This window comes from Amblyraja radiata, chromosome 13 (assembly GCF_010909765.2).
Source record: "Amblyraja radiata isolate CabotCenter1 chromosome 13, sAmbRad1.1.pri, whole genome shotgun sequence".
In the NCBI taxonomy this organism is placed as follows: Eukaryota; Metazoa; Chordata; class Chondrichthyes; order Rajiformes; family Rajidae; genus Amblyraja; species Amblyraja radiata.
Genome location: NC_045968.1, coordinates 35,794,207 through 35,812,960, shown reverse-complemented (window position 1 = coordinate 35,812,960; position 18,754 = coordinate 35,794,207). Strand labels below are relative to the sequence as shown.

The 18,754-nt window shown below is 48.0% G+C and overlaps 1 protein-coding gene across 1 annotated transcript in view; it reads right to left on the bottom strand.

Moving 5' to 3' along the window:
* dvl3 (dishevelled segment polarity protein 3) overlaps positions 1 to 11,009 on the bottom strand; it is an 86,481-nt gene extending 75,472 nt beyond the window's left edge. Inside the window, exon 1 of the mRNA XM_033031762.1 lies at positions 10,573 to 11,009. Coding sequence (XP_032887653.1) covers positions 10,573 to 10,733 — 161 coding nt within the window. The 5' untranslated portion in view covers positions 10,734 to 11,009. The remainder of the gene's footprint in view (positions 1 to 10,572) is intronic.
* Positions 11,010 to 18,754: the final 7,745 nt, after the last annotated feature.

Below are 18,754 nucleotides of genomic sequence, written 5' to 3'. Positions count from 1 at the left end.
TGAGATGTAGGAGGAAACTGGAGCATCCAGAGGAAACTGGAGCATCCAGAGGAAACCCATGCAGTCACAGGGAGAACGTACAGCACAGGAACTGTTCCTGTGCTTTACTGTCTACGTTCCAGTCTCCCTTGTTAACAAGTTTTACTGCAAATGATTTCTGCAGAGTATATTTCACTCGCTGTCACCAGATCAATAATTCTACCGCATTGAGAAATGACCATACATCATATTTCCATGCACATCTAACCAAGAGGTGCTACATCATTGCTAACATACTATTACTGAGAACACAGTGCAAGGATCCACGTCAAAATTGATTCATGCGTTTATATAATATATACATCTTCCCCTCAGTTATCAGGCTTGTGAACAGTCCTTCCATAAGCTACGGCACTGTCTGATTCACCTCAACACCATTGCACGATGGACTTTGTCTATGGAACTGGTGGGCTTCAATGTTGAGAGCTATATTCTGCAATCTGTATCTTCCCCTTTGCTGATCTGTTTGGATAGCATGGAACACAAAGCTTTTCACTGTACCTCAGTACATGTGACACTGATAAACGTAAATGACCATGGGATGCTGCCGTTTTTAAGCCATTCAGAACAAGCAACAGATTTGTCTCCAGAAAGTTCCCATGGTGACGTGTCAGTGATCAAGATATTTGATATTTATCCAGAGGATCAGACCCCAGTGTCTCTGTAATGCAGTTTGGTCATAACCAATCTACAAGCCTCACTATTCCACACTGACAATCAATCAATCACCCATTCACACTATTGTTATCCCACTTTTGCATCCACTCCTCACATGCTAGGGCAATTTACAGAGGGCCAATTAACCGACAAACCCGCTCATCTTTGGAATGTTGCAGGATACTAGAGCACCCTGAGGAAACTTATGTGGTTACAGGGTGAACGTGCAAACTCCACACACACACAGACAGCACACATGGTCAGAATTGAAACCCGGGTCTCCAGTGCTGTGAGGCAGCAGCTCTACCCTCTGCCCGAAGGAATAGTGCAGCACGATGAGATAAACAATGCTCAAAGACCAAGACCCAACCAGCTCATCCCAGCACAAACTAACGGCCGTCTGAGTAACAGTGATAACCACACTCCTCTGTACTTCAGGGACAAGTGGTGCAGCAGTAGAGTTGCTGCCTTACAGCACCAGAGAGCCGGGTTCAATCCTGACTATGGTTGCTGTCTATACGGAGTGTGTACGTTCATCCCTGTAACCGCTCCAGTTTCCTCCCACGCTCCAAAGATGTGCATGTTTGTGGGTTAATTGGCTTTGGTAAAATTGAAAATTGTCCCTAGTGTAGAGGATAGTGTTAGTGCACTGGTCGGTGCAGACTCGGTGATCTGAAGTGCCTGTTTCCACATTGTATCCCGAAAAATCTAAAAGACAAGGAACACCAATAGCAGAACCCTCAGAGTAAATTGAGAGTTACCACCAACTGTCCCTAAAATCCCTGAAGATAGATAAAGAATGTCACTGTCCTTTCCCCAAACAGTAGACACGAGTAACTGCAGATGCTGGAATAGGAACCAAAACACAAAGTGCTGCAGGAACTCAGCAGTTCAACGAGGAAGGAACTGCAGACGAAGGGTCCTGACCCAACACTTCACCTGTTACTTTCCTCCATAGATGCTGCCTGACCCACTGAGTTAGTCAGTCAGTCCTTCTGAACCTTCTGAATTTTGTAGTCAGTAGGGCAGTATTCTGCATATCGCCAGCTTAGACAATTTTACATTTTTATCAAGCCAATTAACCTACAAATCTGTACGTCTTTGGAGTGTGGGAGGAAACCGAAGATCTCGGAGAAAACCCACGCAGATCACGGGGAGAACGTACAAACTCCATACAGACAGCACCCGTGGTCGGGATCGAACCCGGGTCTCGGGCGCTGCATTTTGCTGTAAGGCAGCAACTCTACCTCTGCGCCACCGTGACTGAGTTTATAGTCACGCCAGTTCCATACATGGTACAATCCTGTGTGAAAATCACGTGCTGGAGGATTCCATACAGTAAATTTAACGTTGAATTATAAAGTGCACGCATTAAATTATAAATTAAACATTAAGTTATAGACAAAGTCCGGTTCGGGTGAGTTTCAGGGCTGGTTGGTTCAGTATTTTGTGTTTATTTATCACCGGGAGGAATTCAGCACCTGCGGAGGTAGTGGACAGGGGTCCTTCACCAGACTGTAGTCTGAACAGCAGCCTTGCCCCTCACATCTCCATTAAATACTTTCCCTTCTGACCTATTTCTTCAGTCTCGATGCTGGGCATGTAAACTTCATTCAAATTCCAACACAAACACTCTCACTAAACACTGCATGACTTTTGATTCCGTGCCGGTGACCAGAACATTCCAGGATCTGCCAGTCATGAATCTCGCCAACTACCTCCACACCACACAGTTCCCCGACAGAATTACTCTAGAATTTCACAAACAGCTGCCACCGCTCCAGAAACGCTGCATTTTATTTTACACGCATCACCATTCCAAAAGCTGATTTTTTTTTTAATGAATGATTTTCATTGAGCAGGTGTGAAGTGTTAAAATAATTCAGTCAGGAATATTTCTGACAGAGAGAGAAATCTCTGTCCACTCAGCCTTCATGTTGCAAGAATTTCATTGTTCTGATTTAGTACAAAAAAAACCAATGAAACTCTCACTCTCCTGCACTCCCTCAACCCCCCCCCCCCCTCTCCTCGCTCTCTTGCCCCCTCAAACTCCTCTCTCAAACTCCACTTCTTCCCTTTCAAACCCACTCTTCCTTCCTCAAACTCCCCTCGCCCTCTAACCCACCTCTCTCCCTCAAACACCCCACTCTCTCTCACTCTCCCCAAACCCCCCCCCCCCTTCCTCAAACACCCTACTCTCTCTCTCACTCTCCCCTTCAAACCCCCCTCTCTTCCTCAAACTCCTTTATCTCTCTCTCTCTCAAAATGCAATTTATTATTTTTTTACTGGCCACCCTTTGACCTCCAAACAGAGACTATTCGTTTAGTAACTCCATCCTGTGCCGTGATATATCGGGCCAAAAACTCATTAAACGGCACAGCCAGCTGATCAACGGGAGACTTTAATTGTGTGAGCGTGGTCTGGATTAGAACATGTGACTCGAGTTCAAGTCTCAGCGAGCCACAGTTCCACCAACCCAGCCAAGCTGACACATAGGTCACGGCGAGAATTCCAGTGACACATTTCCCCACATGGATCCATACAAGTGCAAATGGATAGGACAGGTTCGCGGGGATATGGGCCAAACGCAGGCAGGTGAAACTAGTGCAAATGGAACATGTTGGTCGGAGTGGGCAAATTGGGCCGAAGGGCCTGTTTCCACGCTATATGACGCTAATTCATGTTAATGTTGCAGACAGGAAATGCTGGGAACATCCAGCAGGTCGGGCAGCATCTGCAGAAAGAGGATCAGAGTTAACGATTCACTCAAAGACCCTTCATAGATCAATGATGAAGTGTCATTAAGATGAAACATTAACTCTGCTTCTCTCCCAGTTTAGTTTAGTTTATTATTGTCACATGTACCAAGACACAGTGAAAAGCTTTTTATCGCGTGCTATCCACTCAGCGGAAAGACTAGAAATAATAACAACCAAGCTGTCCACAGTGTACAGGAAATAACATTCAGTGCAAGATAAAGTCCAGTAGAATCTGATTAAATAATTATAGTAGAGAATTAGTTCGAAAATTAAAGAATTAGTTCAAAGGTCTCCAATGAGGTAGATGGTACGTCAAGACTGCTCTCTAGTTGGTGATAGGATGGTTCAGTTGCCTGATAACAACTGGGAAGAATCTGTCCCTGAATCTGGAGTTGTGCATTTTCACTGATGGGAGAGGGGAGAAGAGAGAGTGACCAAGGTGAGACTGGTCCTTGACTATGCTCCTGGCCCTGCCAAGGCAGCATGAAGTGTAGATAGACTCAATGAAAGAGAGGTTGTCTTGTGTGAAGGGCTGGACTGCATCCACAATTCTCTGCAATTTCTTGCAATCATGGATGGAGCAGGTACCAAATCATGCTGTGATGCACCCAGTTAAAATTGTCCGTGCTGACCAACTTGCCCCATCTAGGCTAGTCCTACTTGCCCATGTTTGGCTTGTGTGATCTTGGTTCTTGGAGTTCTGTCTGTTCTCAGTTCACCACCTCCACCTCAGTTCTGACAATCAACTCCACTCCCATGGGAGGCTAGCTGGGGGTAACATGCGACTTTTGTGTTCCAGACATTTCGTGAAAAGATGTGAAGGGATAATAATGTCATACAGTACGGAAACAGGCCCCTCGACCCAACCTGTCCTTGCCAACTAAGATGCCTCAACTACTCGACAGTAAATCTTAATAGGCAATAATATAATGCAGTGCAGAAACAGGCCCCAAGATGCCCCATCTACACTAGTCAATAAATCTTACAGTCATATCTTATCCTATGGTGTCCTATCTACAGGCAACTTTAGGAAATGTGGCACCATTGTCAATTGTACGCTGATGAGACCTACCCCATCTCATCCCTCCAGTCCCCCGCTTTCAATAGCACCTTAAACAGCCTTGCCCAGTAACACAATGAAGGTGCAGAATTTCCTCCCACTGAACACTCAAGAGAGCAAGTAGATAGAGTGGTGAAGGAGGCATACGGTATGCTATGGTATAAGAACTGACGAAGGGTCCCGCCTGAAACGCCCCATACTTTTTCTCCAGAGATGCTGCCTGACCCACTGAGTTACTCCAGCATTTTATCTTCTTTCAAATCCAGCCTGTCTTTACAGTGAATCAATTCACCAACATTACATTTTCCACTGGAACGTGTCAATCTTTGGTATAAACCAGCATCTGCAGTTTCTTGTTTCTACATATGGTATGCTTGTTTTCATCGGTAAAGTATTGAGTGTCAGGAAGTCATGATGCAGCTTTATAGCACTTATAGGTCAAGCTGCATTTGGAGTATTGTGTACAGTTCTGGTTGACTCATTACAAGAAGGATGTGGAGGTGGTAATCACCTATACACTAGTTCTATCTGACACACTAGGAACATGTTACAGAAGCCAATTAACCCACAAACCTGCACGTCTTTGGAGTGTGGGAGGAGACCGGCGCACCTGGAGGAAGCCCATGCGGTCACAGGGGGAACGTGCAAACTGCACACACAGGCAGCACCAGAGGTCAGGATCGAGCCCGGGGTGTCTGGCGCTGTGAGGCAGTGGCTCCATCCACTGTACCACAGTTATTATCACATGTACTGAGGTACAGTGAAAAGCTGTGTTTTGTTAGCAAATCAGATAATACAATACATAAATACAATCAAGTCCAACTCAAGTACAATAGATAGAGCAAAGGGAACAACTAAATTTACAAGGTGGAAAAGGAATTTAATAGAGAGGAATGGTTGTAGCGGATGTTAGTAGATCCACCTCAGGAACCAGCCTACAAAGGGTCACCACAATCTGGCACCATCTTATTCCACAATGTCTCACAACACCAACCCACTACCACCGAAATCCCCCTTCCTGCCTTTGCTACCTCTAATCTAATTCATTTCAGCACACTCCTGGATAGAGGGTTTTCAAATCCCTCTCTGCCTCCAGCCATGTTGTATTTGCAATTCTGAGCGTTTGATCAGACCCATATCAGTTACCCCATTACCGAAAGCCTAGCATTCAGCTGCCAAGATCCCGAGGCCTGGAATCCTCCTCGTGTATCTTTGCACCTTGCTCTCCTTCTTTAGACTTTAGAGATACAGCGCGGAAACTGGCCCTTCAACTCACCCACCGACCAGCCATCGTCCTATACACTAGCACTATATTACACATTAGGGACAATCGACATTTGTTTTTGCTATGTCATCCCACTTCCTCATCCACTCCCCACACAGAGTGGCACAGTGGCGCAGCGATAGAGTTGTTGCCTCACAGCGCCAGAGACCCGGGTTTGAACCTGGCTATGGGTGCTGGCTGTGCGGAGTATGTACGTTCTCCCTGTGACTGCGTGGGATTTCTCTGGGTGACCCAGTTTCCTCCCACACTACAAAAACGAGCAGCTTTGTAGGCTAATTGGCATCTGTAAATAATAAATTGTCCCTAGTGTTTAGGATAGTGCTAGTGTACAGGGTAATCGCTGGTTGGAGCATAATTGGTGGGTTGAAGGGCATGTTTACACACTGTATCTTTAAACTAAATTAAGGCTAATTTACAGAGGGCCAATATACCTACAAACCTGAGGTACACAAAATTGCTGGGGAAACTCAGCGTGTGCAGCAGCATCTATGGAGCGAAGGAGCCTATTTCCTTCGCTCCATAGATGCTGCTGCACCCGCTGAGTTTCCCCAGCAATTTTGTGTACCTTCGATATTCCAGCATCTGCAGTTCCTTTTTGAATACCTACAAACCTGTACGTCTTTAGAGTGTGGGAGGAAACTGGAGCAGCTGATGAAAATCCATGCGGTCACAGGGAGAATGTACAAACTCCATACAGACGGCACCCGTAGTCAGGATCAACCTTGGGTCGTTGGTGCTGTAAGGCAACAACTCTACCGATGCGCCACTTTGACACCTCAAAAACCGAGCCCAGACAAGATTTTAGTTCCCCTCCCTCTTGTCCCTTTCCGACTATATCCCTCCTTCTGTCTTCACATTTCCCTCCTCTTCTTCTCTCCTTAGCTGACCCCCTTTTGTCTCCTTTTCACCTCTAGCCTTTGTCACTTACTCCAGCCATCTGCTAATTTAAGTTTAGGTTTATTACTGTCCCATGTACTTGGATATAGTGAAGAAATTTGTTTCGCTTGCTATCCACTCAAACCAGATAATCTCAAATCAAAAAGGTATAGGAAAGAGACAGTGTAGTATGTAGTTTCTCAGCATTGTATTGTAACAGTTCCAGAGACTAAGTCCAATGTCCGCAATAATGTTGGTTATAGAATCAACCACCCCACCCCCATCCTGTAACCACCTATCACATGCCATGCTTTGTCTTGTCCCCACTTCTGAAAGGTTACGGGGAGAAGGCAGGAGAATGGGGTTGAGAGGGAAAGATAGATCAGCCACGATCAATTGGTGGAGCAGACTCGATGGGCCAAATGGCCCAATTCTGCTACTATGGCTCATGAGCTCTCTTCTCCACCTTTTTCCCCACCTACTACAATCAGTCCGAAGAAGAGTCCTGATCCAAAACGTCACTCGTCCATTTCCTCCTGGGTTCCTCCAGCACTTCACATTTTGCTCAAGATTCCAGCATCTGCAGTTCCTTGTGCCCTGCTATTTCCTTGTATATCTCAATGTCAGTCCTACTTTGACATCCCTCCCGTACAGTGCCTTGGGGGGGGGGGGGGGGGGGGGTGGGTGGAGTTTTTCCTATGTTATTGTGCAAGATAAATGGAAATTAATATTGCTCATCACTCACCACTGAAAACAGTGGCTTCGGGTCTGGCAATGCCACGACTTTACCATTTTCTCTTCTCTGCAATCAAATCCCTTTGAGACCTCACCCCTTCCAATCACTAACATCCTCCAGTTACACAATGCAGAAATCCAAGAGTTGAGAGAGTCATACAGCACAGAAATCAGGCCTTCAGCCCAACTTGCCCATGGCAACTGAGAAGCTCCATCGACACTGGTCTGACTCCAGCATTTGTGTCTTACATCGATCACATATTCCATTAACAGCACATTATCAAATCTAGTGCTGGGATGTGCAAGGGTGTTTTACTATAAAACATAGGGATGGCAATGATTACAAGTTGTTCTGGTTTCTGTCTTGCAAGTATACATGATACTAGATTTGTACCATCCCTTGCAGGCGTTAGTCTTTTCTACCGAAAGACCCGTGTCCACCTGTATCATATTAACGGCACAGTTGTGCAGCTGTTGGAGCTGCTGTCTGTGAGCGCCAGATCGAACCCGGGTTCGATCCTGACCTCAGGTGCTGCCTGTACGGAGTTTGCACATACTCCCTGTGACCACATGGGCTTACTCCAGGTGCATCGGTTTCCTCCCACATCCCAAGGACGTGCAGGTTTGTAGGTTATTTGGCCTCTGTAAATTGCCCCTAGTTCGTAGGGAGTGGATGAGAAAATAGGATAACATAGAACTAGTGTGAATGGGAGATTGATGGATTCTGTGGGCTGAAGGGCCCGTTTCCATACTATATCTCTAAACAAAAACTAAACTGAACCCATACAGACCACCCCACATCACATAGGAGTTTTGATCCACAAAACATGTCCACATTGCAATTTTCCTTAATGCAAACCCACGACAAAGTTTGACACAAAGTGCTGGAGTAACCTAGTAGGTCAGGCAGCCTCTCTGGAGAACATGGCTCGGTGATATTTTGGGTCAGTACCCTTCTTCGGACTGATGTTTCGAGTAGGAGGGGTAAAAAGCTGGAAAAGAGAGGCGGGGTGGGACAGAACCTGGCAAGTAAGAGGTGGATACAGGTGTGTGTGTGGGGGAAGGGGGTGGGGATCATTGTCAGATGGGTGGTGAAAGTGAAAAAGGCTAGAGGGATAAGGAGACAAAAAGTGTCAAACAACAGAATTGCAGGTGCCTCTTTTCCAGTTTTCTCTGCTCTACTACAAATAGTCTGAAGAAGGGTGCAATCTGGAAACATCTCCTGTCCATCCCCTCCACAGATGCTGCCTGACCCGCACAGTTCCTATAGCACTTTGTGTTTTGCAAAAAGGTGTCAGATAAGATTTAGGTGTATTATTGTCACATATACCGAGGTACAGTGAAAAAGCTTTATTTTGCATACTATCCAATTAGATCGGATAAATACAAACAAGCCAAAATCAAGTACAATAGGTAGAGCAAAGGGGAAGATAGGGTTCAGAATATAGTTTTCAGCATTGGAGCACATCAGTTCCAGAGACAAAGTCCAATGTCTACAATGGTGCAGAATATGTTTGATTATGTTGGATTGATTGATACAGCATGGAAACAGCCCTTCGGTCTAACAAGTCCATGCCAACCATCCATCACCCATTCACACTAGTTTTGTTCATACCAGTTCACCGTTCATATTAGTTCTATGATATTGCCACTATCTCATCCACTCCCTGCACACGAAGGGCAATTTACAGGGAGGCAATTAACCTGGGAGGAAACGGGAGCCCCAGAAGGAAACACACGCAGTAACAGGGAGAGCATGCAAACTCCACACACAGACAGCACCCGAGGTCAGGATTGAAGCTGGATTTCTGGCGCTGCGAGGCTGAGGCTCTCCACACTGTGCCACCCCTGTCTACTTTTCCCAAGACAGCGTGAGTAGATGGAGTCAAAGTGGGGATGGAGACGAGTGAGATATACAGCCAGAGGGAGGGAGGGAGGGACAAGGGTGGATTGACCAGGGGGGGAGGAAGGTTCAGACTGGGGAGAGATCCTAAAGATCCTTTTGCACCGGGTTAAAGATGCGCGGGTTGTCAGTGAAAGCGCGGTCGCTGGTTCCAGCAGAATGGGGAGGATGCAAACATTCAGCCACCGAGCTGTCAGCCCAGCCCTGCCCCCCGGGCCTGTGCCCCGGGCCGCGGTCACTGAGACAGGCTCTTGCGGGCTGCAGCCACGGGACGTCCTGTCCGTGGATCCCCGCTCCAGGCGAGGCCGCGGCTGCAGCCACCAACACTGGATCCCCATCACAAACAGACGGAACTCTCGGAATCAACCCCGTCCCACACACACACACACAAAGAGGCTCCGCCATTTTCCTGTCTGATGGGGCTGGAGAGAGGAGGAAGGGAGGGAGGGAGAGGAGAGGGACCTCGGCCCCAAGGTCTCTCTCCCCCGGCCCAGCCCGGGTAGGACCTCAAGTACCGGGCGCTCGACAGCTGGGAGGGACAGGCCGTAGGAAGTGTCAGGGCGGTCTCTGTCCCTCCCCTCCCCATCCACCCCGGGCCTCGACCACAGCTCCCCGAGCCTCCGGCCATGACAACCCACACAGTCCCCGGCTACTGCCCCCCTGCGCCCGGCTGCCACATCAACCCCCCCGTCCCCGGCCTCAGAGCTGGCGCTTGGCCTCCGGGCTTCCCCTCTGGCACCTTCTCTGCGGGTCTTTCCCCTCCGGGTGCCTGTCCCTCTCTCTCTCTCTCTCTCTCCCACCTTCCCTTCCTGCCCTGAATCTCCCTCTCTCTTCCCCGGGCTTCCCCATCCCTGTCTCCCCTCTCACTGACACCCTCACCCCCAACTCCTTCCCCTCTCCCCTTCGGACCTCCATTCTCCCTCACTCCCCCACCTCTCCCTCTCACTCTCCCAGCCTCCCTCCCCTCCACTCCCCTCCCTCTCGTAACCCCAACTCCCTCTCTCTTCCACTTCCTAACCCCGGACTTCCCCACCTCTCCTTGTCCCTCCCCTCTCCCTTTGATCCCCCCAGTTTATCTCACTCTCCCTTCCCAGGACTCCCCGACCTTTCCTTCTCCCTCTCTCCTCTGATCTTCCTCCCCCGGCCTCACCTCCCCGTCCCTCCCTCTCCCTTCCTCCCCTCTTTCCTCCTCTCTCCTCTCATCCCCTCTCCCCCTCTCTCTCTCTCTCCCCCCCGCCCGCCGGCCCCGGCTCTCACCCGAAGTCCTGGTCCATGGATTTGAAGAAGAACTTGTAGTTGGGCTTGTTCAGCACCTGCTTGAAGTCGGCCAGGGTGACGCGCTCGGCGGCCAGCGGCAGCTTCACCAGGTACGGCGTCTCCTGCTCGTCGATGTGGTAGATGATCTTCGTCTCACCCATGGCCGCCCCCGGTGTTCGGGCTCCGACCCTCGGAGAGGCCGCCCCCGCTCTCTCCCCGATCCCGGGGCCTTCCGTCTGGATAGTCCGGCCGCTCGATACTTTATATCCTCCTTCCTCCTCCCCCCGGCCGATGGGGCTCCTTCCCCGGCCGCTACTTTGTATCCACCCCGGCCGGTGAGACCCGTCCTCCGGCAGATGCTTTGTATCGTCTCCCTGGCCGATGGAGCTCGTTTCCGGGCCGATCACTTTGTAAGCCGCCTCTCCTCTCCCTGCCCCCGCCGAGTGCCTCCTCTCCCCGGCCGGCCCAACACTGTATCCTTTGCCCAGGCCCGGCGCTCCGCCCAGTGCCGCCAGCCGCCACCCCCGAGCCCCAATCAGACGGCGAGGGGAGCGGCCGCCGCCCGTCACGGCGCCTGTGTCACCCGGCCTGGCCAGCTGGCACCGCCGCCTCCCTCTCCCCTTCCCTGCCCCTGCCCCTGCCCCTGCCCCTACCCCTACCCCTACCCCTACCACGCCGGCCAACGACGATTCCCACCCACTGCTTCGCTACCAAAATGAAAATATAACCATCAGCCTTGCAGAAGATGTTGTTCTTAACACCAAGGGGCACACAACATGGGCAGTGCGAGACAGAGAACGGTATAGGACAGGGTCAGGCCCTTCGGTCCGCAATGTTTATGCCGAACATGATGCCAAGACCAACTCTAATCTGCCCGCAAACCACCCTCCATTCCCTGCATATCCACAAGCCTCTTAAATGTCACTATCGCATATGCCTCCACCACCACCCCCGGCAGCGTGTTCTCTGTAAAAAGAAATTGTCCCGCACAACTACTCTCTTCCCCCTCTCACCTTTAAATTATTCCCTCTCTGGAACTCCTTACCCACTGAGCCACTGCAGCTTTTTGTGTCTATCTTTGGTGTAAACCAGCATCTACAGTTCCTTGCAAATAGGGATGTTGATTGTGCTAATGTAGTGACAGGGAACCACAGACAAAGCCTAAACGTAGTTTAGTTTTTTTTTTGTTTAGTTTCGAGATGCAGCGGATCACTGAGTACAGGTGATCACTGAGTCCCCACATATTAACACTATCCTACACACACTAGGGACAATTTACATTTACACCAACCAACGTCAACGTGTACGTCTTTGGAGTGTGAGAGGAAACCGAAGATCGCGGAGAAACCCCATCACGGGGAGAATGTACAAACTCTGTACAGACAGCACCCGTAGTCGGGATCGAACCCGTGTCTCCGGCGCAACTCTACCGCTGCGCCACCGTGCCGCCCCCCGAGTACTGACATGGAATGCAACAGCGACAACACCTGTTTCAGGAACTTCACTGATTACGTTATATTGTGCACCATCACTGTAACAGAAAATCGGATCTACTGTCAACCAATTTAGACTTGTCGATAACCATTTTATTCTGTAACCAAGACGTAGGTTGTTACCTAATTAAGCCTTGCTGTAACCTTTATTCTGCAATCAAGACCTAGTTTTATTGTTAATCAAGTTCATCTATAATCTTGTCAGCTGAGAATGTAAAAGCTGTACCAAATTCGCTCTCAGGAGATCAGCTTTGACTGGTCGGCTGGTGCACATCAGTTTTAATAAATCGCCCGTTACTTTAAATGCCAACTCTGCATGGCCATTCTATTCGCTCCTACACTCTTGAAGATACTTTTTTTTTTGCAAAAGAGGACATTTTAATCTTCAGCCTTTGTTAAATACTAAAAATGCTGGAAATACTCAGCAAGTGAGGAAACACCCTAAATATTTGTGACGAAGGTTATTGACATGAAACATTAACTCTATTTCTCTTTCCACAGATGCTGCTCGGCCTGCTGAGTGTTTCATAGATTCTAGCAGCAGAATAAGGTCATTCGGCCCATCAAGTCTACTCTGTCATTCAATCATGGCTGATCTATCTTTCCCACTCAACCCCATTCTCCTGCCTTCTCCACATAACCCCTGCCACATTGATTAAAAATGTTTCGAGGGATATGGGCCCAATGCGAGCAGGTGGATGAGTGTAGTTGGAGCATATTTCTCTGCAAGGGCAATTTAGTTTAGTTTAGTTTATTGTCACATGTACCAAAGTACAGGTAAAAGATTTTGCTGTGCGCTATCCAGTTAGCAAAAAGACTACATGATTACAATAGTCCAGTAGTCTGATTAAAGATAGTCCGAAGGTCAACAATGAGGTAGATGGGAGGTCAGGACTGCTCTCTAGACAGTGATAGGATGGTTCAGTTGCCTGATAACAGCTGGGAAGAAACTGTCCCTGAATCTGGAGGTGTGCGTTTTCATGCCTCTGCACCTCTTGCCTGATGGGAGAGGGGAGAACAGGGAGTGATTGGGCCGAAGGGCCTGTTTCTGTGCTGTATCTCTAAATTAAAGTAGTTGGAAAAGCTAGTCTGAACACCCTGGAACAGGTGGCCCCACATCACAACTTACTACGGCACCACAAAAGAGGATTCCAGTTCAGGGTGCCTTGGTAACAAATCTGGAGTGAACTCTTGACAGAAACATTTTTCCAACAATGGTGCCATGGGGAACTCTGTCTCAGCCGGGGCAGGGAGGTTAACTTTTAATGAAGAACTGTCTCAATCAGGTACAATTGATGGAAGCTGGGCACCTCATTATTGCGATCAGGGCTGCGGCCAGTTTTGTGGACCTGCACAATGCAATTGTTCAAAGATTTATTTTTGCAAGTTTTTCGCATGCACGGATGTTATTTATAAACACACGGTGCCCTTATAATTTCAATAAAGGTTTGGAGAGGCACTTATTGGCTTCTGAAGGATCTAACTGTGTTCATAAGTTCAGCAGTCATAGGAGCAGAATTAAGCCATTCGGCCCATCGAGTTTACTCCGCCATTCAATCATGGTTGATCTATCTTTCCCTCTCAACCCCGTTCTCCTGCCTTCTCCCCATAACTCTTACTAATCAAATATCCAATGACGCCTTCCATATCTGTCTATGGCAATGAATTCCACAGATTCATCACCAGCAAAATAAATTCCTCCTCATCTCCTTTCTAAAGGTACTTCCTTTTCTTCTAAGGCTATGGCCTCTGGTCCTAGACTCTCCCACTAGTGGAAACATCCTCTGCACATCCAGGCTTTTCACTCTTCAGTAAGTTTTAATGTGGTTACCCCTCATCCTTCTAAACTCCAGTGAGTACAGGCCCAGTGCCGTCAAACACTCATCATATGTTAACTGAATCATTCCTGGGATAATTCTCATTAACCTCCTCTGGACCCTCTACAACGCTGAGCACATCCTTCCTCAGAAATGGGGCTCAAAACTCTTGTGGATTCTGTATATCCTGGCGGTGTGAAAGGCATACCGGGTGGAGAAGAGTAGAGCGTGTGGACGCAGCCCAGACCATCACGCAAACCAACCTACATTAATCTACAATTCACCAACCTTGACTCTATCTACACTTTACAATGCCTTGGCAAGGCCACCAACACAATCAAGGACCAGTCTCATCCCGGCCACTCCCTCTTTCCCCACCCACCAGGCAAGTGGTACAGAAGTTTGAAATCTCATATTTTTTCACGACAGAGTTAAAGGTCGAGGAATTTTAAGCACAAGTTGTGTCAACTGCAAAGCACATTAAACTGATTTCTTCTTTAAGTTCAAGTAACCATTGTATTGGAAGGTGTCCCAGCCCACAGGACTAAGTGTTCTACTGTTTAACTGAATACAGCTGCCTAATTCACAATTATACCCAACACCTATTAAAAATTAACCTTCAGTTTTTAAAATCATGTGGTTTTGCACCTAATATAGAATATAGAACAGTACAGATCAGGAACAGGTCCTTCGGCTCATAAAGTCTGTGTCTGGGCTGAACATGATGACTGCATATGATCCATATTCCTCCATTCACTGCATATCCATGTCCCTATCAAAAAGTCTCATGGAGCAGATAACAGCATATCGGTTTAGATTTATTATTGTCCTGTGTACCAAGGTACAGTGAAAAGCTTTGTTTTGTATGCTGTCCAATCAAATTATATAATATTACACATAAATACAATCAAACCAAACTCAAGTACAATAGGTAGAGCAAAGGGGAAGATACAGAATATAGTTCTCAGCATATAGAATATAAATCATAAAATATAAAATGTTTTATATATATATCTTAAATATATATATATATAAGATATATATCCCCAACTTGTAAATCATTCATCTTAAGTTTAATTTAAAATAAACTTTAAAAAAATCAGTTTACTTATTGGTATTCAAATGGAATTCCCTGTTGTGATTTTCAGCTGTTAAATAAATCATTGCCAGGTTTGTCATTCATAAATAAAACAAGGGTATTTTTTTTAATGCAAAACAGGCATAAACACGTGCATTCCAGAATATTGCCTGATTATTTGGATGTGTGGAGGATTTTCCTGATAGACGCCTGATCGCCGGTTCACCTTCTCCCCTGACGTTAACCTCTGCAAAAAAAAAGACACAAGGTGCTGGAGTAACTTAGCGGGCCAGGCCATATCCTTGAAGAATATGGATAGGTGACGTTACGGTTTGTGACCCTTCTTTGGACTGATTAAGAACTGTTGCGAGAAGCGGTGGATGGAGGGTCGGTATCTGAGATCCAGGTTGGGCACGGACTGGGTGGCCTGGAGCAGGAAGCCATGTGGCACAGGATGGTGGTGCAGACAAGAAACACAAAAGTGTGTAGGAAGGAACTGCAGATGCTGGTTTACGCCGAAGACAGACACAAAGTGCTGGAGTAACTCATTGGAGTCAGGCAGCATCTATGGAGAAAAAGGAATAGGTGACTGGAGAAAAGGCCAGAACAAATCAGGGCCAGCAATCCCTGTGTTATCACACCTTCACCAACCAACAATGGGCACAGAAACAGGCCCTTTGGCCCAGCTTCTCCATGCCGACCAACATGCCCCATCTACACTACTCCCACCTGCCCGTATCCCTCTAAATGTTTCTTAAACATTGTAATAGTATCTGCCTCAACTGCCTCCTCCGGCAGCTCATTCCATACACCCAACACCCTTTGTGTAAAACAGTTGCCTGTCAGGTTCTTAAAATTACATACTTCCTCCTCATGTTAAACGCCTGTCCTCTAGTTCTTGATTCCACTGCTCTGGGTAAAAGACTCAGTGCATTTACTCTATCTATTCCTCTCCTGATCTTATATACCTCTATAAGATCACCCCTCATCCTCCTGCACTCCTGGGAATAAAGTCCTAGCCTGCTCAACCTCTCCCTAGACTTCCAAACATACCGTAGGGTTTGGGGTAATGGAAAAAGAAGTGAAGGGGGTAGCGTTCACAAATGAGGCAAATTCTTCTCAAAGGGGGTGAAGTACCTCTGGATCTCTCTGCCCAAACTCCTTAAAGAGAAGGTAGGTAAATCTTTGAAAGTGTGGAGAACTGAGTACGATAGGGAAGGTACACAAAAAAGCTGGAGAAACTCAGCAGGTGCAGCAGCATCTATGGAGCCCTTCTTCGGCCCGAAACGTTACCTATTTCCTTCGCTACATAGATGCTGCTGCACCCGCTGAGTTTCTCCAGCTTTTTTGTGTACCTTCGATTTTCCAGCATCTGCAGTTCCTTCTTGAACACTTTGAGTACGATAGGGGTCTGACAGAAAGGGAATTAAGACATTTGATCAGCCATGATCAGAATGAATGACAGAACAGGCTTTAGGGGGCGAACAGCCTACTGCTGTTTGCTTGCATTCTACTGGTCAGCCTAGGGCAAGGAAGGAGAGGGAGGGGGGGGGGGGGGGTTATGCAAGACCAGAGGTCAATCTTGGTCAGTAAGGATAAAGTCCAAGTGAATCGTAAAGAACTGTAGGGATGACACAATAACAGAGTTTTCACGCTGTTTTCTTTGAAAACAAAATGATTTACAGCAAAGCCTCCAGCTGTCTCAGAAGCTTTTCAACAAGAAGCGTTTTAAATTCAGGGGGAGCTCGAGGGCGTTGACTACATTGGCGAGTTCTCAGCTTGGGTAGTTTGCAACCGTCTGCAATCTCTGCATTGACAGCTGATGAACTCCAACATTCGAGCTCGGCCGATGACCTGGGAATCCTTTTGTTTTTCTCAGAAGGCAGGAAAGAATCTTAGAGCTTGAATTGCCAGCTTTATCCCAGGCAAGCAATTTAACAAACAATGCTCTTTATTCATTTGTCAAACGGATAACATCTCAGCATTTTTTCATGTTTTTGATTTTTTTTTAATCCTGTGACTTTTTCTTAAGTCACTTCATTGTTAAAATGTTGCTGTATATTACAAGAATTGCCGTGTATAAGGTCAAGGGACATGGATATAGTGAACGCTAAGTCTTCCCCAGGATAGAGGATTCTATAACTAGTGTCACCTCCCTCAAACAGGTGACCATATTCCCGAATCAGAAGCCATGGATGAACAGCGAGGTCAGGCTACTGCTGAAAGCACGGGACACCGCTTTCAGGTCAGGCGATGCTCGAGCCTACAGTTCAGCCAGGGCTAACCTGAAGAGGGGCATCAAGAAGGCCAAGCACTGCCATAAGCTCAGGATTGAGGAGCACTTCAACAACAACTCCGACCCCCGACGCATGTGGCAAGGCATCCAGGCCATCACGGACTACAGACCCTCCAACACCACCCCCACATCCAGCGACGCCTCCTTCCTTGAGGAGCTTAACCACTTCTATGGCCGCTTCGACAGGGACAATCTAGAGACAGCCATCAAGGCTGTGCTACCTGCCGATCACCAACCCCTCACACTCACCCCCTACGACGTATTCGTGGCACTGAGTAGGACTAATGCACGTAAAGCTGCTGGCCCTGACGGCATCCCCGGGCGCGTGCTCAGGGCCTGTGCTGCGCAGCTGACAGACGTCTGGACTGACATCTTCAACCTGTCACTTGCCCAAGCAGTTGTCCCCACGTGCCTTAAATCCACCTCCATCGTGCCAGTGCCAAAACACTCCACTGCGGCAAGCCTCAACGACTTCCGCCCAGTTGCACTTACCCCCATCATCACCAAGTGCTTCGAGAGGCTGGTCCTGGCACACCTCAAAAGCTGCCTACCCCCCACACTGGATCCCTATCAGTTTGCCTACCACAAGAACAGGAGTACGGAGGATGCCATCTCAACGGCACTTCACTCCGCCCTCTCCCACCTCGACAACAGAGACACTTACGTAAGAATGCTGTTCATCGATTACAGCTCAGCATTCAACACCATTATACCATCAAAACTGATCACCAAACTCGGTAACCTGGGCATCGACCCCTCCCTCTGCAACTGGATACTGGACTTTCTAACCAACAGACCCCAGTCTGTTAGGTTAGACAAGCACACCTCTTCAACCCTCACCCTGAACACCGGCGTTCCACAGGGCTGTGTGCTGAGCCCCCTCCTCTACTCCCTCTTCACCTATGACTGCACACCTGTACATGGTACTAACACCATCATCAAGTATGCAGATGATACAACGGTGATTGGCCTCATCAGCAACAACGATGAGTCGGCCTACAGGGAGGAGGTCCAGCACTTAGCAGCATGGTGCGCTGACAACAACCTGGCCCTTAACTCCAAGAAGACCAAGGAGCTCATTGTAGACTTCAGGAAGTCCAGGGGCGGCACGCACACCCCCATCCACATTAACGGGACGGAGGTGGAACGTGTTTCTAGCTTCAGGTTCCTGGGAGTCAACATCTCCGATGACCTCTCTTGGACCCACAATACCTCAACTCTGATCAAGAAGGCTCACCAGCGTCTCTTCTTCCTGAGGAGACTGAAGAAGGTCCATCTGTCTCCTCAGATCCTGGTGAACTTCTACCGCTGCACCATCGAGAGCATCCTTACCAACTGCATCACAGTATGGTATGGCAACTGCTCTGTCTCCGACCGGAAGGCATTGCAGAGGGTGGTGAAAATTGCCCAACGCATCACCGGTTCCTCGCTCCCCTCCATTGAGTCTGTCCAAAGCAAGCGTTATCTGCGGAGGGCGCTCAGCATCGCCAAGGACTGC